The 24,816-nt window shown below is 40.8% G+C and overlaps 1 protein-coding gene across 1 annotated transcript in view; it reads left to right on the top strand.

The window, feature by feature from the left end:
- The first annotated feature begins 4,959 nt into the window (after positions 1 to 4,959).
- Positions 4,960 to 24,816, top strand: part of LOC119724045 — a 31,395-nt gene continuing 11,538 nt past the window's right edge. Inside the window, exons 1-15 of the mRNA XM_038194966.1 lie at positions 4,960 to 5,204; positions 6,085 to 6,175; positions 8,001 to 8,034; positions 9,444 to 9,582; positions 10,935 to 11,099; positions 11,304 to 11,389; positions 13,922 to 13,971; positions 16,011 to 16,135; positions 17,175 to 17,265; positions 18,439 to 18,550; positions 20,232 to 20,406; positions 20,858 to 20,909; positions 21,428 to 21,565; positions 23,089 to 23,300; positions 24,468 to 24,601. Coding sequence (XP_038050894.1) covers positions 4,998 to 5,204; positions 6,085 to 6,175; positions 8,001 to 8,034; positions 9,444 to 9,582; positions 10,935 to 11,099; positions 11,304 to 11,389; positions 13,922 to 13,971; positions 16,011 to 16,135; positions 17,175 to 17,265; positions 18,439 to 18,550; positions 20,232 to 20,406; positions 20,858 to 20,909; positions 21,428 to 21,565; positions 23,089 to 23,300; positions 24,468 to 24,601 — 1,811 coding nt within the window. The 5' untranslated portion in view covers positions 4,960 to 4,997. The remainder of the gene's footprint in view (positions 5,205 to 6,084; positions 6,176 to 8,000; positions 8,035 to 9,443; positions 9,583 to 10,934; positions 11,100 to 11,303; positions 11,390 to 13,921; positions 13,972 to 16,010; positions 16,136 to 17,174; positions 17,266 to 18,438; positions 18,551 to 20,231; positions 20,407 to 20,857; positions 20,910 to 21,427; positions 21,566 to 23,088; positions 23,301 to 24,467; positions 24,602 to 24,816) is intronic.

The following is a 24,816-nucleotide window of genomic DNA, read 5'->3' as shown; positions in this document are numbered from 1 at the left end:
GCCTGAAACTACACTGGATCTCCGAACGCACTGTCATTAATACAGCAGAATGTTCCATTAAAATGAATACATCTTGATAACAGATGGGGATACATGACCCAATTTCTTGGTTCTGCTTACTGTAGCAGAAAAAATTGTGTGCTTACGGTAAGCGTATTTCACGGATTAGCGAAGAATTTTGGATCATGTGCTTGCGTACACCTCGTAACTAAGGATTCTGTGCTTACAGGATTTAATAGCGCACATTTTTTTCCTGCCTGCGCGGTTAGCACAAAAATGGTGATCGTAAGCACAGAATTCTGTGGTTACCAGAGCCAAGAAATTGGGCCCAGATCTTTCACCCGTACATAAATTATGTTATTTCTAACTTATAAAGTTGCTCTTCAACATCATACGGTTGCTGTATGTGTATAGCATAATTCCACAACGACGAAGTAAATTAGGTCAGAGATGGTGGCTCTTTTGAAATCCGATATGGCCGCCACATTGAATAGATGGAAAAATGTTACCGATGGATTTCTCGTAGGTAAAGCTTAAATTTATCTAAATATGAAAAATATATCCTTCTTTAATTAGCCAAAAAAGGCAATTGTAAAAAATATGACATAATGTGCTATACTAATTAATCATGAATTCAATAAAAACATGTCCCGCAGTTTTAAAAAAAACTGAATTTTGAAGTTTAATTACCTTTTCAAAACTAGGCCTATCATTCTATTAGCAATTTAACGATGTCCCATCAATCGATATCACGTTGCTAACAAGATTACTATTATATTTTAATGCGATGCCCGTATGTCGAGCCTATAGTAATGACTACCATGAAATTACAAAATTACATGAAAAATACAAAAAGCGAGTATGGCGGGTGGTCCAAACAAATACCCTTTTTCAGACGCATATTTCTTGGAATTGGAGAGACATGTTAAAATTGTTTCAAGATATTCCTAACCTACAGCATCTTCGTGGTATATGGTGAAAATGGCGCTGAAAATATAACCTAAATTAAGAAATGGCGATGGTTTAGAGAATAATGGTCAAAAGTCAGTTGTCCACACGCATGTCACTAATTATTATTCGGCTGCAGCCCATACCAAAATCAATTGTGCCCAGTGACACGATGTCGTAGATAATGACAATGCAATTGTGAGTTTTGACTACATTGTACGGTACAAAAATAGGCAGTTACAAAGAATGCATTTAATAGTGCAGTAAAAATTGGGTCACTTTAACGGGCTAATTAGGCACTAATTAGTATTTGGCTGCAGCCCATACCGAAATTAATTGTGCCCAGTAACATGATGTCGTAGATTATAAAATGAAATTGTGAAAAAAGGCAGTTACAAAGAATGCATTTTAATAGTGCAGTAAAATTTGGGTCACTTTAACGGGATAATTAGGCACTAATTATGTATTTGACTGCAGCCCATACCAAAATTGATTATGCCCAGTAAATGTAACATGATGTCGTAGATTATTAAATGAAATGTTGAAAAAAAAATTGACGTGCGGAACACTTTGTTTTAATTGATGCATTAAGTTGCCCTTCATTGGTCTGGTGTCTAATGAATTGGAATTGTACATGGGGAAAATTCTGGAAATGCATTGAGACATGTTCAAGGCCGTTTTAAACATTATTCGTTTCTCTACTGAGAGCCAGTGCAGCTGTTTGAACAGTGGAGAAGTGGGAACATGTTTTGGGTAGAAGATAATTCGAGATGCTCTATTTTGGATTTGTTGTAACTTGACTAAGTCGGATTGTTTGAGACCATTTAACAGGGAGTTAGAGTAGTCCAATCTTAACAGTACAAGTAAGTACCCGGACAGCAGCATGACAGGCTTGAGCATCAATGTATTTTCGTATTGTAGTGATGTTTCGGAGGTGAAAGTTAGCTGATTTGCAGATAGACGTGACGTGATCGCTCATCAACATGGTGTTGTCGAAAACAACATCGAGATTCCGGATAGAAGGTGATGGGTGGAGTGTGTTGTTGTTTACTTGGAGTCAGGTGGGCTAGTCGTGGGGACGCCTCTATTGTCCGAAGTCCCATTGGTCCGAAGTCCCATTAGTCCGACGTGCCATTGGTCCGAAGTCCCATTGGTCCGAAGTCCCATTGGTCCGACGTCCCATTGCTCGAACCATTGGTATAAACGTCCCACTGGTCCGACGTCCCGTTGGTCCGGCGTACCATTGGTCCGAAGTCCCATTGGTCCGAAGTCCCATTGGTCCGAAGTCCCATTGGTCCGACGGCCCATTGCTCTATACGTTCCATTGGTATAAACGTCCCATTGGTCCGACGTCCCATTGGTCCGACGTACCACTGGTCCGAAGTCCCATTGGTCCGAAGTCCCATTGGTATGAAGTCCCATTGGTCCGAAGTCCCATTGGTCCGAAGTCCCATTGGTCCGAAGTCCCATTGGTCCGACGGCCCATTGCTCTATACGTTCCATTGGTATAACCGTCCCATTGGTCCGACGTCCCGTTGGTCGGACGTCCCGTTGGTCCGAAGTCCCATTGGTCCGGAGTCCCATTGGTCCGAAGTCCCATAGGTCCGAGGTCCCATTGGTCCGACGCCCCATAAAATTAAGGTTGGGGTTAGGGTTCGGGTTAGGTTAGGGTTAGAGTTAGTCATACTGAACACGTGGAACCACACAGTATTATGTTTCGGACCAATGGGACTTCGGACCAATGGGACTTCGGACCAATGGGACTTCGGACAAATGGGACTTCAGACCAATGGGACTTCGGACTATCGAGACTAACCCTAGTCGTTTGTAGCTGTAGTTAGATGAGGCGATGAAGAATTCAGTTTTCTGCTCATTAAGAGACCTTGAACAGCCCCAGTTCTGCATCGTTGGAGGTTTGTGGGTCAAATTACACTTAGATTTGGATGTCATCAGCATACAGGTGAAAATTGACGTCATGCTGGCGAAGAACATCGCTAACTGGGGCAAAGTACATTGATAGATAGATGACAAAATGATAGATCCTTGAGGGACTCCAAAACGAAGAGCGGATGCATCAGAGGTGGCACCATCGGCTTAATAAGACCCCCTTTACTCAGGGCTGCGACCTTTGGGCCTCCCTTGTGCGAACATAAAACTGGCCAGGTCGCCGTTGGAGGCTCAACGGAGGCCGAATGGTTGCCCAGGTCGTTCAAAAGTGGTACACAGGATGTTCAGACATCGCCATGGACGCCATGGTCGCCGTAAATTTTTGAACATGTTCAAAACAGTCGCACAAAGGTCGCCAAGGAGGTTGGTTGCTAAAAGGTGGCTCAAATGTGGCAGAAGGGAGGCACAAGCATTGCCGTGGTTGCAGAATGGATGCACAATGGTCGGCCAATGGTCGCCACTTATTAGATCTCAGTTCTGTTGCAAATTACTGTCAATATGACCGTTGCTTCTGCCTCCCTTGTGCCTCCTTTGGCCGACCAATAGCGTGCATTGAACGATGACTGTGGCGACCGCTGGGCCTCCATTCGGCGTTGGTTGCCGTAGGTTGCACACGGGAAACGCAGGGGAGGCAGGCAAGTGGCCCAGTGGACGCACAGGTCGCTCGTAGCTCGACATGAAAATGCCCAAAAATTGCAGTTTTGGTGGTTCAAGGGAGGCACAAGGATCGCTGGAGCAATTACATAGAAACAGGAGTTTCTGGGTTTAGGTGACCATTAGTATGACATGCAAGTCACTACGCTTGGCCTGGCATTGTTATTACTGCTGGTCCCAATGGCCATCCTAGTGTCCCCTTTGTAGGCTATATACCTCGCTTACACTGGCTGACTCACTGATTGACTGACTGACTGACTTTCACTTGTGACGTACTGGTTACCTATCTGACTGAGTTTTTAGGACACATCTGGGGCCTGGATAGGGATAAGGACTAAAAATAGGGGCGCTGTTGCTAATGACGTTACTTCACATTGATGTACAAACTCCTTAGGTGCCATACTTTGGATCAAAGGTCTGAACCTTTTTGCTTTTGGAGACATTTCTTCAACATTTTTTTCCAGATAAAAAAGGTTTATCGTCATTTTGAACATGTTTCTTGTATTTATTTGTGATTTGAATGTTTTCCCAATAAAGATTCGAGAACTTATCTTTCAGCTCCCATAGCTAAGTACACACAGACCCCATTGTTGTTAGAAAGACAATCGCTGCCTGGCACTATAGGTCATGGCAACATCAAAGTGCTAGTAAGACCCATTTGAGTGAACTTTGTGACGCGCGTACATACGATACCGATGAGCTAAACAGCAAAACTACAGGCCTAGTGTTTGGCAGGCATTTACAGGTTATCTCCAGGTATCATGTCGAATGTGTCCTGCCCAATCCGCGAACCGAGCTTGGCCCACAACGAATGAAGCTTAAGTTCTGGTGCTGCTGACGGTACCCCCAAACGGCTGCAATCGATCAAACAAGGTAAAAAAGTCTGCTTATGAGTCCTTTGGGCCAATTTTTGTCGTGATACTGATACCGGACGGGCTTTACTGTGACCAATTATTTTTCCAATAATAGATTCCGCGGCTGAAACTCTCCTTTAGTCATCGTAAAAAAAGGTTATAATAGATAATGATACCCGTCTGTGCGGCACCTACATGTAGTCCGAGACCTTATTGTAGCTGGAGCCACTGAACCCTGTTTTAAATGTAGCCCGTTCGGTAAATGTAGCCCCAACTATGAACATCCTAAATGTGGAATAAAGCCACGACATTTTTACAATGTTTTCCGGCTTTCTAGTGCAGACGTCTTACCACTCGACCAACAAGCTTGCGGGAAAGGTTGGCTGGTTCGAATTTTAAACTAGTTACTAAACCTTAAAGTATTCATTAAAAAAAACCTATTAATGTAAACTACACCTACGGGTTTCGACATCATCTTTTTTATATCCAAAAATATCCGTTTTATTTTATCTTCTTAGGAACTGTTAAATATTTTCCTATTCTACGGGCACCCGGACTATCGCAGCCATCCCGGGTCGGCCCTGATTTTCCGAGATGGCCGTTACCGACTCACGTAGGCCCAATCCCCGGTCGGGTACATCCACCCTGCTCAAAGTCATTCTGGTCGTCGTCGTCATTGCCGGCTCGATCGATCCAGTCCCGGCCAGTTTCATCCGGTTCAAACCGGACACCGAATACATCTACACCTACCAGTCCTCAACGGACCTGAAGGAGATTCGGACAATGCAGGTGGAATCCAAGGTATATAGTTACAAAAGTTTGTCCTCACAAATCATCACAAATCCCATCACAAGTCAGTCACAAAATCACTCAGTATTATGTCAAAGTGATTAGATAGGCTATTCGAAGGCTTTAATCTTCACTTATGACGTCACTTGTGATCAGGGGCGGCGGAACGCTTTTCAAACGGGGAGGGGGTACACCAAAAAGGGGCACTTGCTCAGAAAAAGGGGCACCTTCCGTCGGTGTTAAAGTGGGGGAAAAGAATACATGGTCAATTTCATTTCGTAATAAACCTATATTACGAGGAACAAGTTTATGAATACGTTGTCCATCTTGCTCTTTGCGTTTCTTTTACCTAGTTATGTACAGAGACCTTTTTATCGTGAGAGGGGCGCTGTTGCTTTTGATGGCCAGTTCAGTGACCATTTTATTCGCGTGAAGAGCATTACTACTTTCTCTGGGGCCAGTTTTCAATCTTGAGATAGGGGGCACTATTTTCATGTCGCGTGGGGGGCATTTATATGTTTCGAGGGTCCTGGATCCGCCCCTGCATTTGATGAAAGCATGCATTACATCAAGGTGGGTATCGCTATTAATCCCACTTCTTGGCTTTGGCGCCTTCGCGCCCACTAAAAAAAAATAATGAGCACTGGACAACACGAGGCAGAAAGTAACCCCCAGAAAGTTCAGTGCGCAAGTATTCCCCAACCCGACAAAAAAAAAGGATTTCATATAACAGCAGCGGTCGCTAAATTTTTTTTAACCGATATGGCAATTAATGTTGAGGAATATCAATGTAATATGATTATGTAACCACCAGCCAATCAACAATATATTCGTACAGCAACACTGTACAACGAATTTGTATAACGAATTTGGTTCCTTTTTTGTGCTTCAGATCGGTTTCATTTTGGTGAGGTCTCACGGCGATCAACAAGAGATTTACCTCCGGGTTCACTCCGCGGCTGTCACCAGCGAGGAGCAGCTAGGTAAATGTATCATCTGCATATATATCTATACATACGTACTTTTTATAACATCACAAGGCATCCTCTCTCTGCTATTCTTATTTTGTTATTCCTTCAAAATGTCACATAGGGTTGCTTCTTTGTGCCGAAATTGAGGACATCAATTACAAAAGGGAAAATACCGAATCTGTTTATTTATTTATTTATAAATTATCAGAGTCAATACACCTGTTAATTGTACCTTTGGAAGACATTTTGTTGTCATTAAATTTACCTAAGGGAGCCTCGGGCATTAGGGAGACATTTCAATGTCTCTCTCCTATATTTAGAGGCAACATGTTGCCGTTACAAATAGGCTACATCGACTGCTCGTCCAAAACGTAAATTTACCGAAATTCGTGGGGTAGAATAAGGTGACAAAAACGACATTTTGTGCACAAGTCTCTGGGAATGTCTCCCAAATGACCCATTTCCAGTAATATAAAATTCATTAATTATTTTAAACAGTTAAAATGTTATCAAAAACATTATTTAATATGTATTAATATAGCGCACGTATCCACCATTTTTTGTGCTCAAGACACTACAACACTATTACCCTGCTCATTGGGTTCATGAAAACATTTCAAAGACAATCTCAGCTCCCAGGGCGGCGCAAAGCAGCTAATATCAACCATCTCTGCCCTCACAGCTACCCATTCGGGTCGAGAGAAGCAATAGAGACCCGATGTGGCTAGTTATGGTTACTAACTGTTCTTCCTTAAAGTTTTTTTTACCCACAGACTCCTCAACAGAAATTGGCGGAGTTAGAGATAAATTGTCCGGCCTTTGTATTTTCGGGGTCCGCTCATAAGTCTGACAAAATCGCATACCCCAACCAAATAAAGGTCCATATGTCCGATGCCTCATAAGTCCAACGCCTCATAGCCCCGACGCCTCGTATATATGTTTCGTTTTTCCGACGTGAGACTTATGAGGCGTCGGACTTAATATGAGGCGTCGGACCTATGATGAGGCGGAATAAATTGTATGCCTCATAAGTCCGACGCCTCATAACTCCGAAATTTCGGACTTATGAAGCGTCGGACCTATGAGGCTTCGGACTTACGATACGGCCCCGTATTTTCGATTTAGGCCTATAATGGCCGATTTCTTCATCTGTCATCTTTTATTATCGTGGTGATCAATCATGTCAAAATGCTTCTTTTTTACCGGCCTACATGTAGCCTGGAGCTCACGCGAGCCTGAAATAGATTTGCAACCAAAAATGGGGTTATCAATTATTCATATAATTATATAGTGACATATCCTCCTTACCTTTAAAAGTCGGCAAACAACTTGAACAGGATCAACCCGGATGCTTAGGAATATTGACTGAATCTGGGACTGCCACGGCAATATTGACCAAATTTCCAGTGCAGTAGCCGTGCAGTGTTCTAGTGCCCTCGAGGAGGACAAATACGCTTTTAGTTTGGAACGTATCCCAGTAGCGTATCAATGGGGTTGCAGAGTAGCAGAATGTAATGGGCTAGAGATTAAAAAAAGATAACTCGGGACGGTGAAAATAGACTGACGGGGCGAAATTTCGATTTTGCAACTGGCAAACAAAACCCTGGTTACGCACCTGACGTATGCCCTCACTTTTGGCTTAAATTTAGGCCTTTGTTGTTTTAAGTAGGCCTTTGTTGATTTTGAAATATAAAATAAAGATATTGTTCACATGCACAGCCACAAGCTAGTTCATGGCAACGCGTAACAGACGTGTGTAAAGGTCATTTCAACTTAAACCAATACACCTATTTTGCCCTGGTTGTAATTGTTGTTCAAATAATGGGTTTTTTTTCAGTTCCTGTGAGCGAGGAGAGAGACTTTGACGAGTGGTGAGTTGTCAAGGACCCATTTTTTGACGGGGCTTCCCTACCCAACACAGACCCGGATATTCATAGGAGTACCGATATACATGTATCTGATTAGTTGTCACTCCAGGCACGCAGTAGTTCGGGGCTGGTGAGTCCCACGACCTTGGCACCAGCAAACTCTAACAAAATATATACATTTTTCTTATGTCTCAATTTGGATGATACTAATGCTATTTAGTATGGCTGATTTTTGTTCATGGATGTAAACATGTGTGGAAGAGACATTATTAAAAACTGAATCAGGTATCCTACCAGGGGCGGATTTAATTAGCGGATTCAGGAAACGTAACGGGGGGGGGGGGTGATATCACTCTCATTATCGATTGAAATAGTCTGGAAAAAAAGAACTACTTCAGTCGAAGCTCGAGTGAAAACTCGATCTTTACGATTGAACAAACTTCACTCTAAAACTTCTAGTCCCTAGTTTCCGACTGTGGGAGTGAATTTTCACTCGAAAGGAGTGAATTTTCACTCTTTGGAATTTAGGGAGAGGCGTGCCAAGGTCACACCATGCTAAGGGGTCCGGCCCCCCAGCCCGGGCAGGGAACTTTTTGAAATCTACGGTGCTCTTTACTATATTCTAAAGCAATTTGAGAAAAAATAGGAACTTTAGCTTCCATTTATTATGTTTGGCCAATGTTTACTACTTTCACAACAGTAGTCAGAGGCTGAACGGGGGAGGGGGGATGCGCGCGACCCCCTTCCTCCCAGATGCGCTACTGCATCAGTGGTGTAGCCACGGGGGGCGTGGGGGTGGGGCGATAGCCAGTCGCCCCCCCCCCCCCCCCCCCCACTGAGATTTTGAGTTTCTAAAAAAATTATCAATGATCTACATAACGCCCCCCATGAAATGTTCCAGCCCCCCCCCCCCCAGCGGCCCCCCCCCCCCCACTAAAAAATTCCTGACTACGCCACTGTACTGCATACATTTTATTAGTCTGAGTATCACCCGTTGGTCAACGGAGCCCTCTCTGTAATTAACGTCTGTTACAATCTGACAATGCAAATTCGTTCAGGTAATTCGTCATGGGGTAGTTGCTTTGTACAATAGCTGCCACAATGCTCTCGCCATTGAAGCCATTTCATTCGACGTCAGCGAGCGTGCAGTGACAGCGTGCTTGGGATGGTTTATACTTCTAATTTCATGGATGCTTACCGATGATCTATGGCAAGTTCTTTCTTAATGAGAACTGTGGGCACACTATAGGTTAGCTCTCACTACATCACACACGACAAGGTACAAATAATAAGCGGGGGAAAAAATTACTTCAGATCTTCTAAAATGTAAGATTACTTCTCCCGAAGTGAATCATGAATATCCGAAACTGTAAGGATACCTTGTTTTCAATTATCAATTCGAAATCTGGTAGGTTTTCATTCGACGTCAGCGAGAATGGAGCGATCGGTCAGGTGTACTACCCACGTGATGAGGACAAAGAGGTGATAATGGCCAAGAAAGGTCTGGCCAGCTTGTTGGCGAGTAATCTGCAACATCCTCCCGAGGGCAAGGTATACATCAATCCCATTTTTGAAATTACGGCAATGGTTTTGTTCGTCATTATGCATTACTGATGGGGCGCTTCTTTGACTGAACGCCCATCGCGCGTGTGCTCCGTAAAGCTCTGAACACGCCACTAAGAAGACTGCGTTTTGTGTGAAATACCAAGGCGAGCTGTGAGCGTTCCCGTGATGATGGAAAGGCAGCCAAGTAATCCCAAAAAGTGGGCACCTCAGATCGGTCAGTAGTCCCTAAAGTGACGCGCTTCGATTCTCCCCCTCCCCTTTTAGTGGCATATAAGGGGGGGGGGGGGGGGGGGGCATGAGGGCACGTGCCCCTCACAAATTCCCAGGTCCGCCCTCCCCCAGGTGACTCCCCCCCCCCCCCCAAAAAAAAAATCAGAAATTTCCCGCTTGCAAATGAAGTGTCTTTTTAAAGTGTTTGTTTGAGTCATTAAAACGAAGAGGAATCTAGATAACTATTTGTGACTTCCCTGAACCGTACGGCTTTATGAAATGTGAATTTGAAGTTTCAGCACTTGCGGTGGCCTGGAAAATTGGGGAAAATGGTGTTGTTGGGTCCACCATTGGTGACCCTTCATAACATGCTGGTCCCCCTCCCCCCCCCCCCCCCCCCCCCCACACACACACACACTGAAAAATTCCTGGCTACACCACTCCCCCACCTCCCCGACTTTCCTAGTGTCACTAAAACCTCTATTGGCGAGTTTCAAAATTAGTGTTAAAACAAAACTTCTAAAACTTTAAACGCAATGGAAACCATTTTGCAAACATTCAAAAATGGAACTATCAAATTATAATAAAAATATCCTACTTGATTGTTTGTTAGTAGGCCTAAATAATAGGATAATGCATCTTGTGCAATCAGTTCGCTCGGTATGCTGTCATTTTCGAGAAAAGAATTATCATGGTTTCTTCGCAATAGTTATGGCAATTATACCATCGCACTTTCAACGGAAACATAATTATGCCGAGCAAAAAAAGATTATGCATTTTCGAGTTTTCAAAATATATATATATACATATCTACTGCTTTGAAATTTCGACAGGTTTTTTTTATAATCTGCTTATAATATATGTACTGTATTATTGAATCAGCTAATAGGGTACATTACTTTCAATAAACCTTGCTGTGGAAAGTCAACTTGTCAACATTTAATTTGAGTGTCATCGAATAATTAGTCCAAACTTTACAAAATCGGGCGGAGGTTCTAAACGTGGCGCACTTCAAACTAACATGAGAAAATTGCGTCGAAATAACATTTCTCGCGTACTTTTGTATCGGGTCGATAAAATCAAAGATTGATGAACAGGGGGATGTTATTTGTGCTACATTTCAATAGTTGAAGGAAAGCGGCTGGAGCTACGACTGCAATGAGACGGGTCACGAGGGTCACCACGAGTCGTCCTACACGGCTCAGATGGCACCGGGCAATGATGGCATTATTGTCTTCACTAAGACTAGACGCACTCACCCAATACCTTACGGCAAATCCAAACACCAAAAGGTAATTAGCATGTCAAATTTTGCAAACAGGGAAAATTTTGTTAAATCTGTGCGTACAGGACATCCCATAAGCAAGCTCATATAAAACAGATGGCATAATTGAGATGTCAGTAACAATAAATTATTTATCAAATTGCACAGAATTGTTTTGATATGTGAATCTGATGTGTAAATGATTCGACTGATCTTCCCTCTGTAACTTTAGGAGATCCACTATCACAAGGGTATGCAACTGCCTACAATGGTGAAGATAATGGAGCATTTTGACGCACCAAGGGAGTCCGCACCGGGGTAAGATTGAAATTTAAATTTCCTCGATTATTTTCTTTATTTTTTATTCTAGAAGACAAAAAAATTACACTCGATTGGCTCATTTAAATCAATGAGTCCCGTGTATTTGACCCTAGACACTATTCAGATTGTGTGAGCTATACCTGTATTCCTATAGCATAATTAGTAAAACTTTATTGGTCTGTCACGTATGCTAAATTATGCAAATGAGGTGTGATATCACGTCCAATGGAATTCGTTTATTCACTCTCCAAATATTAGAGATGACAGGTGTGTTCATCACCCGTGACTACTTCTGACCAATAAGAATAGATCTTGCGGTCTATCAGAAAACAGTCCTGTATTCCTTCGCCGGTTGAAGAAAAATAGGACGTTTTATTGTCTGAATATCAAGACTTCTTTATCTGTCTTATTAATAGACAATACTTACAAATATCATCAAAATTGAAACAGATTTGATTATTTTCGCCAAAGATATAAAAAAAAACTCAAACAGCGGATAACCATAGCGCAATGATACACGGTAATCCGGTTAATTGGACCGTATTACGCCCGCGACTGTTCTCGTCTGCTTCCCGCTTTTATTCCGATGGTGTAATTTGTTCGAATTGGACAGTCGGCCATTGTTTTTTGGCAGTAGTAGGCCTACATTTTGCACTTACGACGGTGGTTTCACAGTTTGTTACTGGCGGGAGAAGTGAGTTTTAAACAAAGCTGTTACAAGGACGTGACGTCTGAAGCACTCTACCAACCTTTCGGAATATTTCAAACCCGACAGAAATGTCAGAAAGAGACTTTTGTGTAATAACTGAGTAAGTGAATGAACCAAATAGCCCTACGTACAACCATGGTATAGGTAGAATGGTGTGTAGGCCTACACGTGTTACCTTACACTAGACCAAACCGCGACGTTGTGACGGGTCTAACCGTACACGTACATTACGAATGTTTTTTTAAACACAATGTCGCAGCGGTACGGTTTGCACTTACACGTATGATGAAGGACGTGAGGATTCTGTTGATTGGCAAATACTGAACCTTTCAGTAAATGACTTGGAACTAAAGCTGAACCATGAAGTACTTTATCTCCATAGGATAAAAATGTTCCAACCTGACGCCACTTCAGTGGTTGTGTACAAAGTCTATGGAGTGTCAAGACAATTTTTTTGAGTATTTCCTAACAAAATTTGAAATGTTTCTCAGTCCCAGATTCATGCATGTTTGTCTTTTCCTCATTTGGAAAGAATTCCATATTCGGTACAGACGTCACTAATCTTTCCCTGCAAAGACAATCAACCATCAGAAAGCAAAAACAGTCCTAAAAGTCAAATTTAATTTAGCAGGGAAAATATTGAAGCATATCAGCTAGTCAGAAAACGCTTAGAATTTTTCAGACCAGTCTCATAGGGTTTGTACACATGCAGGGTGTCAAGTGACGTCCAAATATGGAATTCTTTTCTTCCCTGTAGTTTAACACAAATGATGTGGCAATTGTGTAATTTAGGACCCCGTTCCATTTAGAGAACGAAAAGACGTGTTTGGGGGACTATAAATACCTAAACGTTTGGCGATGGAACATGCAGGAAAAGTCACTTTATGTGTTTGAAATGATAAGTTGAATAGTTCGCTAAGAATACATGTTGAATATTTGTGGAAAGAGGGCAAGGTTTTGATTTATGAACGGAACTTGTAAAACATTAGAGATGTCCTAAACTACATGACTGCAAATAGTGCAGAGCTTTCTCTATGAAATTGGTGTAAATAAAATAAGGCCTGGGCAAGGTACACTGACGAAGTGAACAACAAAAGCTTCCGAAAATCTAAAATACAAGTGGAGTATGATAGTGGAACTCCGAGCACTCCTACAAAGATGAAAATTTATATGAAATAATTTTGTGATGGTCATTGTGGGGTAAAAACTTCAACGTCAATGTAGGAGACTAAATGTCTTTTGGGACAGGCAATTTTTTTTAATAAACTTGAACGACTAATTTTATTTACAAACAAATCTGTAATGACCATTGATAAGAACTGTATTCATGCAATAAGCCCAACTTAATCTAGACTCCATCGGATGTAGGTAGGTAAATCTTTGTGTCGTTATCATTTTCGTTCTCATGCAACTACGCCATGTGAAAACAAAGGTGATCGAACTGAGGACACCTATAGGTACAAAAATCCTGATGTAGGTCATAACTAAATTTGTTTTTACCATCTCCAACTGATTTCTCATCATTTTTTCTTGTGGAATGCCAAGATAAAATTCCAAGACGAATGTTTCTTAGGGTGATTACACTACAGTTAGAAATCATTCTGTTGACAATTATAGACTCAAAGACAAAATGGCGTACTTTCAGACTCTACTTTCACAGTATGATATCACCAAGTTTCCAGATGGCCCATGTGACTAGTGGAATCACCATTTACCATCAGTCCACATTTCAATGTTTGTGCAATCAAATTATGGCACATACTCAAGTCAGTGTAAATTAAATAAATAAATGCTAGAATTCTTTGTTTTACATTCTACAGATTTGAGCATGGGGTACACAGAACTGAAGAAGAAAAAGGAGATGATATCGGTAAATACATTTGGACAATTATTATTTTACATTGGCATATAATATAATTATTGTATTTACATATTTTTTTGGTATTCTGTATTTGCATTTGTTATATACTTTGTGACATCAGGATGATTCTTGCACACTTGACATTATCAGTAATTGTCTGATCCTGATATGTGGAAATATGTGATGATTTGAATTGAATTGCAAATCTTCATCTATTTTTCCCAGGCTGTTTTGTTCTCATCCCCTTATTTGTTCTGGGAATAATTATATGAAGAAAAAGAAATGTTAGTTCAAAGTAAATATTGACAGCTACCATTTACTGAAGATTTTTTGCTTCTCACTTATTTTTCACAAATTTTAACAGTGTTCAAAATGTAATGTAAAGTTTGAAAAAGTAGGAAAACTCTTGGATTTACATTAAAAAAAAATTTAAATTACAAAATGTATTGCCCAGAATTCCTCTTTTTGGACCAAAAATGGCATCCCAAACTGGGCCTGGGGGTGTACGGGGATACATTTTCACACAAAGGTGCTTTTTTGGGGGGGGGGAACTATTGCCCTTTTTCACACGAGTGCTTCACACAAGAGCCCCTTTTTCTTGAGTGCCCTTTTTTCACGAGTGCCCTTTTTTTCACGAGTACCTTTTTTTCACAAGTGAATAGCGCCCCCATTGGATCATGGAGTCCAACCCCCACCCCAACCCTCCATGCAGTTCATCAGCGTGAATGTTGTCATGGCACACTCATGTTCGGGCATGCAGCAATGCAGGATTTGATAAATTTGATAGAATATAATAAAGGCGTGTAACTCAAGATGTGAACACATGATGTAAGTTCTTGCTTAATCTAAAGATACTTTTGTTTTCGATAATTTGGCAGTTTGTTTTGACAATTGCAAATTGTCTAATGAGCCTTTGATTAAAAAAAATGTTTACGCACTCACCTTCAATTTGTGCATCTGCTATGGAATATGTAAGTTGCAGGTGCGTGGTGGCTAGCGGACGCTAATGATGGGCCCCCTTATTAAAGATGATATCTGGATGTCGCCAAGATTGGTCTTGAAGGTTTGAACAGTTGCAGCCTCCCTTACAACAATGTTTGTTAGCAGGCAGGTGTGTGGTCCTGAAGGAATATTTGAAGCAATCTTTCTGTGCTGATGGATGGGTAAAGGAGATTGTAGAAGATTTTCGTGTTGCTATTCCTCCCTTCTCTGATTTAGCCCGGTAATGGTCTGTGTCAACTGCTGCTTGGTGGTGAATGGATCGCTCCCTTGTAATTAGAAGTGTGAGTCTATAAATGGCTCTGCGCTCCTCCAGTGATTTCTATCCCAAATTTGTGAGCATTGAAGAGACGCTTCTTTTCCATCGGAAGTTTTTACACACAAATTTTGCCGCTCTCCGCTGCATATCATGCACTGCTTCCAGCCTGTTTTTATGATCTTGGTGATATGGGTCCCAGATGCTGGCACAGTACTCCAGCTTAGGTTTAACCAGGGTTTTATAGGCAGTCTCTTTCACCTCCACGGATCAGCTGTAAAGGTTTCTACAAAGTAGCCCGAGCATCTTGTTTGCTTCTGAGGTGGTATTACTGATGTAATCAACGCACACGCGTTACCTGCGCAGATTATGGAGGGTCGAGGATACATGGATGTCAAGCGCAATCTGGACGCTTGTGCAACTTTTTGTCCTCCCTGCTGAATGGATGAATGAATGGCCTTCATTCAAAGGGAAAGCTCAGGAGGGAGTATAGTAAACTTGCGCAAGATGCCGGATTGCTCTCGACATGGATTAATCAAAAGAGTATCCTTGATCCTCCATAATTTGCGCAGGTAAAGCTTGCAACGCGCGCGCCTTGTCAAACACAAATTAAAGGTGAGTGCATAGGATCGTGTAGCTTTAGAGGGTCTGATGATACACTAAAGAAATAACGAAAGAAAAGAAAATGCTATTGGCTCGTAAAGGTAAATCATTTAGCCCCAAATTATTATCTTTTTACTTTCTCAAAGAAGTGGTCAGTTTTGCTTTGTAAAATGAGCTTTTATTTGTTCAGAGTTTCCTGAGATGCGGACTGTCTCTGAAGGGCAGCTGACCTTCGTCCGAGAAGCATACTACCAGTCACCTTCAGGGCCACCCGATGATGAGGATATTGTCACGGACTCAATACACATAATTATGGTAAGGGAGAACAGCTAAACTTGTGATCATTGTGATCATAAAGGAACAATGATGACACAAGAACATCATATCCCATAGGACATTACGGCCTGGAATGCGCCCAGTTGGGCTACAAAACACGTTACAAAATGATATCAAAAAGAAAAAGCATTTAAAAGTACAATATAAATGCCCAAACAACCTTCCTTTAAAAACTGGGAGTTTTTGTGTTATTCTTGCGAAAACCACGCAAGAGCAAATTTTTGTACCCAGAAAATTGAGCTGTTGAGTGCAGTTGTGATCCAGTTGCACAGTGGTTCGCACTCTGCAGACGCGTAAGAAATTACATTTTGTAATGTGTGTATTATGTACCACTCACAGCATGTATGCACATTGAAAAGACATGATTTGAAATACGTGTGGGTGAGTAAAAAAATGTCGTCGCATCCGATGTAAAGAACTGGGGGTTTGTCGTCTTTTTTCGGGAACTGTAAGACATTAGGTTTGTTTCCTTTCAACCAGATTTTTGAAATAGGATAAGTTAACAATCCAAAACATGAAATTTTGGGGGATTTCAGGCCTTAATGGTTGGGCGGCCATTTTGGAAGGGGAAAAACGGGGCCTCCATTTTTTTCAAAAAGACAGGACACTAAATTTTTATTTTTTTTTATTTGGCCTAAGACTAGACTGGTACACATGCAACTGTTTGAAAAGATTGACCATTCAGTAGTCTGGTTGCATGACTATGGAGAATGTGTAGAAATAGAAACCAGGTACCAGATTTTTTTTGGGCACATGTAGACTTGACTGATGCTGTACGTGCTAAATAGGTATCCATGACTGGTTGTTTTATGTGCCAGCCTATTTTCTTCTATTGTATGTTTTACTATCTTACTTTTGGAGACTCTCATGCGCAGTATTGGGTAGTCCCACATTTTTGAATGGTTTGCTACTACTTGTTGCCAGTATTAATCATAAATAACCAAACATTCTATGCCCATTCAAGTAATGTATTGTTGTTTTAAAATGCTGACTGTTTAAATTCTTTTTCTTTTCTAAGACACCAGACAGACACCTTAACTTCAACACAACGGAACTGAAGCAATTCATCGCAGGGAACTTGACCTGTATGAGGACAGCACAGTTGAAAGGTAGTACCCTTGCACATGTTATTGACAATCTGGCTCCATGGTCAAGAATCTTCTCTAAGTAGGATTGATTAGATCTGATTTGAAAATTAGTGCAAATCATCAGAATATACTGTTAACAAATTTACTTGAGAACTTGTCTGTGGCCTCTAAAAAGAGCAAATATCGACTTGATCCCAATTCCCAAAATCTTATACAGGGTCTTTGTTGTTGCTTTAGTCAGTTAAAGTCTCAGGGATTTTAACAACTTGAATTTTTTTTCATGTGAAGCTTTAGATGATTTGATTCATTGAATGCTTGTGTGTTGAACATTTCATGTGAAGCTTTAGATGATTTGATTCATTGAATGCTTGTGTGTTGAGCATAGCAATAAAGATAGTACCATGTGACAAATCTCTTTTGTGAGTTTGTGTGGTTCTGAAAAGAACCGGGGGAAACTCAAGGTTTCAAAAAGTATGCTGTCCTGATGACCAGCAGAGCATACTGTCCAAAATGTTGAGTTTCCCCCGGTTCTTTTCAGAACCTCACAAACTCACAAAAGAGATTTCTTACATGGTGCTACCAGTAATCTTTATATTAAATAAATACACTTTGGTGTAGACAAATGACTGAAGAGTTGATTTCCAAAATGTGATGTATCGAGGGGCAGATTCAGGATTTTTTGAAGGGAGGGGGTTCAGGCTCCTTAAAAACAATTATGTCAGATTGCTGCAGACAGGCAGACATATAGGTAATTATTATTACTATACTTGTTATCTTTTTTGTGTATTGGTGTCAGAGCAAGGGGGTGTTTGACCCTTAAAAACGCTTCTCTGGATCCGTGCCTGATATCCTTTTGAAAAGAGTGACAAATTTGGACTTGGTTTAATAATAAGAGACTTAAAGTAATAAAAGCAATATAATCACAGCTGTTTCTAAATTCAATTTCTTGTTTTATTGTATTCTTAACTTGTGTTTAACTATGTAACAGCCATCAAAACTTACTTTGGGCAGCCAGGAGAGGGCATATGGTGTTGTCACGTTTTGGAGATTAATTAATGAGGACAACGAGTTTTTTTCCCAACCAGGTTTAATAGTATTGTTGTTTTCATTTGATCATGACATAATGACGTTTAATTTGTTTACCCATTGTGGTTTTGAAAGTAATAAGTGGGATACATTTTCTTTCATCAACAGGTTCCAATGATCGCAGCAAGTGTTTCCGGGCTCTGGTGCAAACCTTGCTGTCAGTGCCTGACAAACAGCTGAGTGAGCTTGTTGCTCCCATGTATAAGTTACCACTGTCCAGGTATTTCATTCAGCAAGTTTTTAAAAAAAATCCCAGAACAAGTTAAAACAATAACATAATGGTTTATTCCAATAAAAAGTATACACAAGGGAGTCAATCGATTCTCAAAAGTGGGAAAGGAGGCATACCTTGATCAGAACTACTACGCCAGCTTTAAGGACTCCAAAAAAATTGGATTGTAGACACTCTGTGGTGGGATCTGAGCCAATTTCTGACCACTTTAACTAATTTTAAAAATTTTTTTTAGTAAAAGATCATCATTTAAACATCATTTTCGAGTTTGTGTCATTGAAGCAGCTATTTTGAGCTATAGAATCAAATGAAGGCCACAATTTTTATTGGGGGACGAGGGGGGGGGGAGGACAAACGATATGATATCTCCCCTCCCACTTAAAAAAAAAAACCGTCCCCCACTGATTGAGTATACAGTACATTCAAAATTGATTATCTTGTTGATAATAATATAATTTGAATTGTTTTTCATCTAGCTGTCGTAGATAATGCTCATTAACATTAGTTTGTGTTTGTCTCAGATGTAGAATATTTAGATTTTTTTATACAATCTTATCTAGTAGGTAATTGTATTTAGAAGGTACACACGCTTTTTCATATTTGCTGATTTTTTCAGAGGTGATGGAGGATCACAGTATGACTATCTCACGCTAAATTGAAAGTTGATATGTAGAACGGTCCAGATTTTATGGCCAAAAAAACCCACTTTTTATAAGTTTGTGTGGGTACTAGCTAGACTGTATCGATGACAAGTCACATTTCAACACTTTTCCCAATATCGGCATGTCACGGTGGATTAATTTTGTGGATTTTTTTCAGATGTGAGGGAGAATCATAATACGACATCTCATGCTAAATTTAAAGTTGATATGTTGAACAGCTCAGAGTTTATGGTCAAAAAGCACTTTTTTTCCAAAGCTTGTGTAGATACTGGACTGTATGGATGGCAAGTCAAATTTCAACACTTTTCTCCAATATGGGCATGTCATGGTGGATCAATTTTGCTGATTTTTTTTTTCAGAGGTGATGCCTAATTGACATCTATCATCAGTCCAGTTAAACTCCCTTCCATTGTTGTATTTTTAACAAGGTTTAAAGGGAAAATACAACATTTGCAAACATCAAAAAATAAAACTACCAAATCATTTTGAAATACCTTGCTGGACTGTTAGTGAATGACAGTGTAAAGCATCCTGTAAAATCATGGCACCTGGTATACTGTCATTTTCAAGAAAAGTGGTATTTTCGTATCAATTTCCAATGCTGATCTGCCGATCAGCGTTGGAAAAAACTGGCTTTATTTTCAAATACTGGCCCCAGTTGACCATCGCACTTGTTTGCAATCGATTACACACCTATGAACGGGTACAAGCCAGCTAGACTGGTTCCCTTACCTTACAAATCCCCAATATATGTAAACTGCTCTGTTTCTTCTTAAATGGAGTCAGGGAACCAGACTACAGGAAAATGATTGTTTTTCTTGGTTTTTATAGCATTTTCAAACCCAAAACCTCAAAAAAGTCAGTGTAACTATATTTGCTATATATTTCCAACCCCCCAATTCCATCCATTTCTGAAAATTAAAGCAAAAGCAAATGATGTATATTCCCTTTAATAGTTTCTGGATCGTATTTTGTGAATGCGGATTCATAACTTTCCTTCTTGTCAGACGTATCCGTGACAAACAGGACAGACTGCACATGATGGATGCCCTCGTCTCAATGCTGTCTGATAGCTCCCAGTCACTCCTCACGGATCTTATCCTTCTGTCTCCAAAACCGAACATGGAGCTTGTAAATAGACTTCTGATGACCTCTGCCGGCTTCTCACACACCATATCAGAGGTAAGACAAGGTCTCCTTTTTAGTTATAATTGTTTCTTTCTTTTTCAATTTCTCCCTCAGTTTTCCGAAAAATGGGGGGGAGGGGGGATTTGTAAGGTGTACAAAAGCATGCTCTACCACGGGGGTCTGGCGCAAACCACACCCTCCCCCCCCCCCCCCCCCCCCCGGAAAATATTTGAATTCTACGATTCTTTTTATTTCTCTAAGGCAATTCCAGAACATATTTAGGAACTTTAGCATCATATTATTTTGGCCTCGTGTTACTAGTACGATAACAAACTCAGCACCTGATTTGTTTTTCTTTGGGGGTGGGGTGCAACCCCTTAACCCCCCCCCCCCCCCCCCACCCCCAAATCCTCTACTGGATGGTGGTAATGGGCAGTGTAAGGTCATCATTTGTAAATCACTTACCATATTTTTCTGTCAATTTATATTTTGATTTTATTTATAGCATTATCTGGAGACTGTTGAAGATATTGTCTTCCAGCCTGGAAAATTTCCAGGTGAGTTTTTTAAACCAAGCAACACAAAATTTGAATTGAGTAACTGAAGGGGGCAGGGATCTTCCCGAAAATAATTCCTTGATAACCACACATATTTGTCTTAAATGTTATTAATTGACATTGGTTATAATTTTGAAGAGTGTTTTGGGGGTTCAATTTTTTATTTCATGAAAGAACAGAAAAAAAATAAGAGACAATGACACACAAATTACAGTTTCTTGGATTGTTATCCTTTCTTGAGAACAATGAATACCATTAATCAGTGAACTCTCTATAACTTGAAAAATGGAGCCTGGGATTTCCCGGAGCCAGCCTTTCACGATCCTCTCTCTGTTTGAGATCTGGATGGCAACTGCCCGTGTGCTATTACCGTGTACCCACTTGCACGTGCTGATCTTGCTGCTGACCCAACCCTCCACCATGCAAACAGCGCCACCAATAACAAACCGAAAACAAATAGTATTCCTTTCTATTTACAACTGCTTTTTGATCTGCTACTGTTGCTCGATTGTTTTTAGAACCTTTTCGGGACCCTGAGATACAGCGAGTTGCTGTGCTGGCGCTCGGCGCTTTAGCTGGTCACCGATGGGAGGCTGGATACAAACATCAGGCAGAATCAATTGTCATCAGGATAGAAGACAAACTCGGCGTTCATGGTAAGCCCAAAGTTCTGAGCTGAAGGGGTCATCTTTTGACATGGGATTTTATTTCAGTTTACATATAGATCTCGAATTTGTTGGTATGTGTATTTAAATTTGTAAATCAGAGCTGAAAGAATTGTAATCATCTTGCACTATAAGGATAATTTCAGTTCACATATATGAAGTAAATGTGTAGCTGGAGTTAACTCAGCCCTATATTTTATAATAGGTTGTTGTAATAGGGCTGGACGAAGTTTTCAACGAGGACCAGTATCTCTAAAAATTGAATTCCAAAATGTGCCATTTTGTCCCTGTGACACACTGAGTCCCCTTAAGACTCGCCCAAACCCAATGTCAGGCATAACCACTTCACTGGTCCTTGATTAGAAAATAATGATCCACAGTTGTGTTCGCATTAACATTCCTTTGCACACAAATTTTGCTAGTACACAACCAACTTGCCAGCGAACGTAACTTGATCGGCTCTCAGTAATGCCTCCTTTTTCACTGCAATGGTAGGCTGAATCTGCATCGTGGATCGTTATTTTCTTCATGGACCTGTGTAGTGGTTATGCCTGACAAGGTTTGGGTCAAATCCTGTTATGTTGGAACTTTTTAATTTGTCGTTCAGTATTTTTAAGAATGGCTTCAAATGATTTTTTATTTGTTGGGTAGGTAGTTTGCTATTCAAATAACTCTTGGAGGATGACTGCATGAAGGAGTGCATCATTATTATAAAATGATAGAATCAGATGTAACGGGCCTGTCACATTATATGCGATCTCATAGAAGACCTTACGGCGACCAATTTTTTTTCATAAATTTAGCAATCGCAGCGAGGACGCAAGAAAATGACAACTTTCTGTCTCAAAGAAGCTCAAGCTACGCTCATTCTGTGCTCTTCCCCCGCTTACGATGCGTTCAACTCACTTTCTATGCGCCCCTGTCAAGTCCAATTACTTGATCTAGTCGCTGCCACTGCGCTGTCACTGCGTTCACACTATGCTCTGCTTGCTGTTGATGCGTCCTAGTAGCAAGCATCGCGCTCTCTATTCGACCAAAATATGCTCATGTGACGTCACTTGTACTTTATAAATACCACGACAAAACGGTCAATACAAAGTCCAGTTAAAAAAAATTATTCTACAAGTTCATCGCAGTCGAGTTACTTTCTCATGAAGACTACGTCGACTACCTTGCACCTAAGCTGCCTCAATGCCATTTCATTCACGATTCACGCTCGCACAGCGCCCAAGTTGCGTCATTACGGCGCCCTGGCCAGAGCGCAGAGGTGTTGCGATTGTTTTGAGCATGTTCAAAGACCTTGGCACTCATCGAAGACCATTAAGACCCTCTGGCGCCCATCTGGCAACCTATGTAGTTGTCGCTGCGATCTAGTAGTTGTTTAAGCGCCCCAGCTATTTTTCAAGGACGCAGTGAGAGCGCATATAAGCTCGCAGAGGGTGTGACAGGGCCTTAACATGGACAGGAAAGATAAGTGGCCCCAAATTTATAGAATGACTCATATCTTAAACCAGATCCCTGCGGATATGAGAAGACCTTGACATCACTGACTGAGGATGAGCAAGAGGAGTTTCACCATGACACGGTGGCTTTGATTGAAGCTCTGGGCAATGCTGGGCTCCATCGCTCCTTCCCTCACATCCAGAGCTATACCAACCACAGCGCTACTCATCCAATGCTGAAAAGGGCTGGCTTACACTCCATGAGAGACTACCATCACGACAAGGTGAACAAAATGTCCAGCCTGAATCGTCAGTCATTAATATTAAGTTTGACTCAATTAACACTGTTTTGCCCGCATGGTTGGACCAATGTCTGTTTTAACCACCTCCTAAACAAAACGAATTAGGGCAGTTGCCTGTGAGGATAAAATAGTTTCTCAATATGTAATTTTCCAGTTTGATGTCTCAGTGCAATAAAAAATCATTTAAATATTTGCAAAATATGATATAAACATTGCATGCAGGGACCTTACATTTTAAGGCATATTCAGTTTTGTTGTGTTGCAAATCTGCAGTCTGTAAGTTTGTCATTGTTTAAATGTTGTTTGCACTTGAACATGTTGAATTTTTGATTTTGCCCCCAAAATTATTTCTGGTGTTTGATCCACTGCTGCTAGATTGATTGTAAAATACCTGTAGTAGATGACAGTGCCATATAGTCAAGTTTATATAACTTACATACTGATCCTTAATTCTCATTTGATTGGTGGAACTCACATCACATGGCATTCCTTATTGCTTCCATTCAAGCCAGGGCTCAAAAAGTCCCAATCGCCCATGCTGAATTGGACTATTTAACAGTTAGGATCGTCTTTGTTCCAGACACGGTATTTGTGAGCAAGTGCATGCTGGTGTGTGCCTTGAGCGTTGCGCATAGCACGTATTATTCCCAAGAACCAGTAGTTACAAAGTTAAGTCCAAACATTTCGTGAAGGGGTGGTTTTGAAGAGAGAAATACATTTCCCACCAATTTTGTATTGAAATAGGAGTTCATTTTAACTGTAAATCAAATGACAAGGATCTATGATAGTCAGTTATATAAAAACAAATATTGAGTGGCTTTAAATTGTGAAATGGGAGGAATATTTAGCTTTCGGTAAAATCTGGACTTTTCCATTTCACTCGCCGAAGTCCAGATTTTACCTTGTGATAATTTTCCTCCCTTTCCACTCTGAGCCACCCAATATTTGTATACCATTACAAGTAACAAGTCAAGTTGCAAGTCAAATTGCAAGTAAGGGGTGAACAATGACAAAAGAATGTCTTGTCATACCTCATTTGTTGTAGCTTGTTACTTGAGAGTGACCTTTCTAAGACTTGAAAACCACTGTGGTGCATGATGACATTTGATTGTAAGGTTCTATTTATTTGATCAAATCTCGTGTGCATAGGCAGCAGAGATTATGCTGAAATCTGCCCTGGATGAAAATGAGGATGAGCACGTGAGATATGAGGCGTCGCTGTCCTACAAGATTCACCCAAATGGCGGCAAGCAAAACATCACCAAGTTTCTCAGTCCCGAGGGGTGAGTTGACCTTTTGTTGGAATACACAAACTGTAGCCTGATGAATACAATTTTAATGTCAATGCAGAGGATAAAAAGGATTGTCATATTGCTTAATTGATATACTAATATTGTTTTTCCTTGAGGAAAGAACTGTGTGAAAATGTTGCCAGTTTTAAGTAGAAAGTAATGTAGTAAGGTTGCAGATAAGTAGCTTGTATTCCTCCCACTTTATA

This window comes from Patiria miniata, unplaced genomic scaffold, assembly GCF_015706575.1.
Source record: "Patiria miniata isolate m_02_andy unplaced genomic scaffold, ASM1570657v1 HiC_scaffold_17, whole genome shotgun sequence".
Taxonomy (NCBI): Eukaryota; Metazoa; Echinodermata; class Asteroidea; order Valvatida; family Asterinidae; genus Patiria; species Patiria miniata.
Note: the sequence above shows the minus strand (reverse complement) of the source record. Positions and strands in the feature narration are given on the sequence as shown.